Source organism: Pundamilia nyererei, unplaced genomic scaffold (assembly GCF_000239375.1).
Source record: "Pundamilia nyererei isolate P.nyererei 1_Seehausen unplaced genomic scaffold, PunNye1.0 scaffold00076, whole genome shotgun sequence".
NCBI lineage: Eukaryota > Metazoa > Chordata > Actinopteri > Cichliformes > Cichlidae > Pundamilia > Pundamilia nyererei.
In genome coordinates, this window is record NW_005187477.1 from 2405358 (window position 1) to 2408392 (window position 3035).

General features: G+C 46.0%; 1 protein-coding gene across 6 annotated transcripts in view; it reads left to right on the forward strand.

Moving 5' to 3' along the window:
- plekhg2 (pleckstrin homology domain containing, family G (with RhoGef domain) member 2) overlaps positions 1-3035 on the forward strand; it is an 82509-nt gene that overhangs the window by 73996 nt on the left and 5478 nt on the right. For all 6 annotated transcript variants that reach the window (XM_005737482.1, XM_005737480.1, XM_005737481.1 and 3 more), the window contains 2 exons: positions 693-1119; positions 1460-2191. In XM_005737482.1, the coding sequence (XP_005737539.1) occupies positions 693-1119; positions 1460-2191 (1159 nt within the window). The remainder of the gene's footprint in view (positions 1-692; positions 1120-1459; positions 2192-3035) is intronic.

Genomic DNA, 3035 nt, shown 5'->3' on the forward strand with positions numbered 1-3035 from the left:
TTTTAGGCTTGTAGTTGGTGATATTCCTAAAACCTTTCCACACAGAGGCCGAGTCATTCTCTGAGATCTGCTGCTGCATCTTCTCAGAGTGCTGATGTTTAGCAATGTCCACCCCTTTAGTGAACCTGTACTTGGCCTCTCTGTAGCAGTCCCTGTCTCCGCTTCTGAACGCCTTTCTCTTTTCTGTACTGCGTACCATCACCGGATCTGAAAGCGGCGTCACGTTGCTTCAGCAGGACCTGGGCCTCTTTAGTCATCCAGGGTTTCTGGTTGCAATACACCCGGAGACGTTTGTCCACAGTGACACTGTTGGTACAGAAGTTAATATATGAGAGCACTGATGCTGTGTGCTCTTCGAGGTCCTGGTGTTCAAACACCGTCCAGTCCTGCAGCTGATGTGATGCACCTTCTGGCCAGGTTTTCTTTGTGGCTGGGGGGCTCTCCTCCTAACGTGTATGCAGGGATCAGCAGTATGGAACTGTGGTCTAACAAACCTCGATGTGGTACATGTTGCTGTAGGCTTTATCCAGTGTGTTTTGCTGCAGCCAAGTCTCTGTGAGCAGTGTAATGCTGCTCTCCCATACACACCTGTTGATTCGTCTGTTTTGTTGGACAGGAAAATACTTGGAAGCAGTGGCTTAATTGTTTGTTTCATGTTTGGTTCATACTCTATATTTCATTGTTTTTCCCAGATGTCCAGGAGGCTGCGATGGAGCCAGTTGAACCTCAGTCGTTTGGTCATGTGTTTGTCAAAGAACAGATGACCACCCAGCAGACGAATGGAATTAGCCTCTCCAGGCCGAGAGACTTCATCTCTGCTTTGAGCAGAGAAAGAGACTCTGGTGTAGGCCGTACTCTGAGTGAAACTTCCCAGACCTCCACCACACCTCAAGAAAATCCAGCCCCTTTGTTAAGCAACCAATCATCCAGTCTGACCCAGGTGAACAGCTATGAGCACAGGTACACCTCACCTGGAGCATCCTCATCTTCTACAACAACCATTCAGCATCTCAGGACACAAGCTGGAGACTGGAGCTCCAGTTTGTGCTGCCCTGCCAGTAACAAGGACCCCTCCAGGGATGACCCCCTGAATGAGAACAGGGATGTGCATCCAGATGTGTGAGTACTTTACTAATTAAGTAAAAATGAAAGGACTATAACAATAAAGGATTGAGTACAAAAAATGAGTTGAGTTGATGATAAATTATGGTTAATCATATACATACATGAATAAACATTAGTCAGTACCATGGTAAATGACCAAATGTTTATAAATGATGGAAGGCAGAAGGAGTGAAGCTCAGAAACCACAAGCGTGACATGAAATGGTCTTTCTAGCATTTTATAGGCTCACCACAGTGCACATTGAAATGAGTGAGATTAGCTAAATTTGGTTTGCAGTTCAGAGCAGCAGCAGCAGATTCATTCCCACTACTTTTCTCCTTGTGGTTGCCTGCAGGCCGGAGCAGCAGAGTGGTCGGCACCATGCTTATTCAGCCAGAGAGTCTGGAGAAATCATCACCCAACCCACTCCCTCGGAGCCACCTCTGTGTGCTGAGCACTGCAGAAAAGTGACCAAAGATGGAGATAACCAAGACAAAGACAAGCAGGACGCAGCAGCTGAACAATGTATACAAGCTAGAGTAGAACACAGCTTCACAGATAACAAGGATACGCTGAGCAAAGACGTGAATGTTTACGCAGCGCCTGAATTCAGTGTTTGCACAGGAAATGCAAATGCAGACGCGTCTTCAGGAAAGTGCAACAGCTCTGCAAGACCTCACCCAGGGCCGAGCAGAGAGCAGAGAGAAACAGAGGAGGGCAGCACTGTGCTGCGAAACCAGCGTCCGCAGAAGACATCAGCAGAGGAACTCTCCAGCGATGAGGGTTCAGCAGGGCGCTTTGGTGAATGGAGACCCTTAGGAGAGCTTCCTGCTCAGCCTTCCCAGAGTCTTCCCTTACTCACAGCCTCTGGCTCTTCACATGTAAGCTGCCACGCACTCACAGAAACCCCAGGGCATCACAGTTTAAGAGAAAATGAACCACGTCCATCAAATCCCACTCAGCTGCAGTCTGCAGACCATCTCCCAACATTCACCAGCCAAAGACCGCTCGACCTGCTGACGACGCTGGGCGGACGGGCTTCATCTGATCCCCCGAATGTCAATAGCATGCCTGAAGGTGACCACAGGTGTGTATGGACCTGATAACTGACAAGCAAAAGTGCAGAAAACCCAGAATCTGTGCAAGCTCACACTGCTCTGACAGCTCCCAAAGGTTGTGACTGGCAGTTAGTCAAGAGCTGAATTAAGGCCCAGTATGAGATAAGAAGGGTATTTCTGAAGTGTGAATCATGCACAGTTAAATAACTAAAAGCATGCAGCAGGAAATGAGCACTTTAGAGATTTCGTGAGCAATTGGAAGAGTTTTTACAAAGTAATAATGATAATCGGATGAAGGTGGCCAATAAGGGGAACCTGGTCTGTGTGTATGAACTCGAACCGCTAATAAACCAGCAAGCCCAGCCCATGCTTTTCAGTTTAACATATTTTGATCTGCTTCTTTTTTCTTCTTTTATATAAGAAATGAAATGTGGCTGTATTAACACGAAGGTGAAGTTCAAGCCAGGACATGTTTTCATTAAAGCGTATGCCTCGAGGTTCTCTTGCTCTTGTAATCTTTGGCACTTTATTTCAAGCCAGACTAAATTTTATCTGGCTTCTGATCAGTAGAAGAATTTGCCTTCAGCCACATAATTTACCTTTGTTTGTCACATTACAACTTTCTGTTACCACTAAAACGTTTCATACAGTACTTTGTACAGTTCTAAAGAACTTGAAAGTCGATGTTTAGTATGACCAGAGATGGGCAGTAACGTGTAATCCGATTACTTTTTTCAAGTAACGAGTAAAGTAAGGGATTACTATTGCAAAAACGGTAATTAGATTACCGTTACTTTCCCGTAGGAACGCTGCATTACTAAAACCGTGATTTTTTTGCGAGAATGTCTCATGACAGTGACGTAAGCGAGTGCG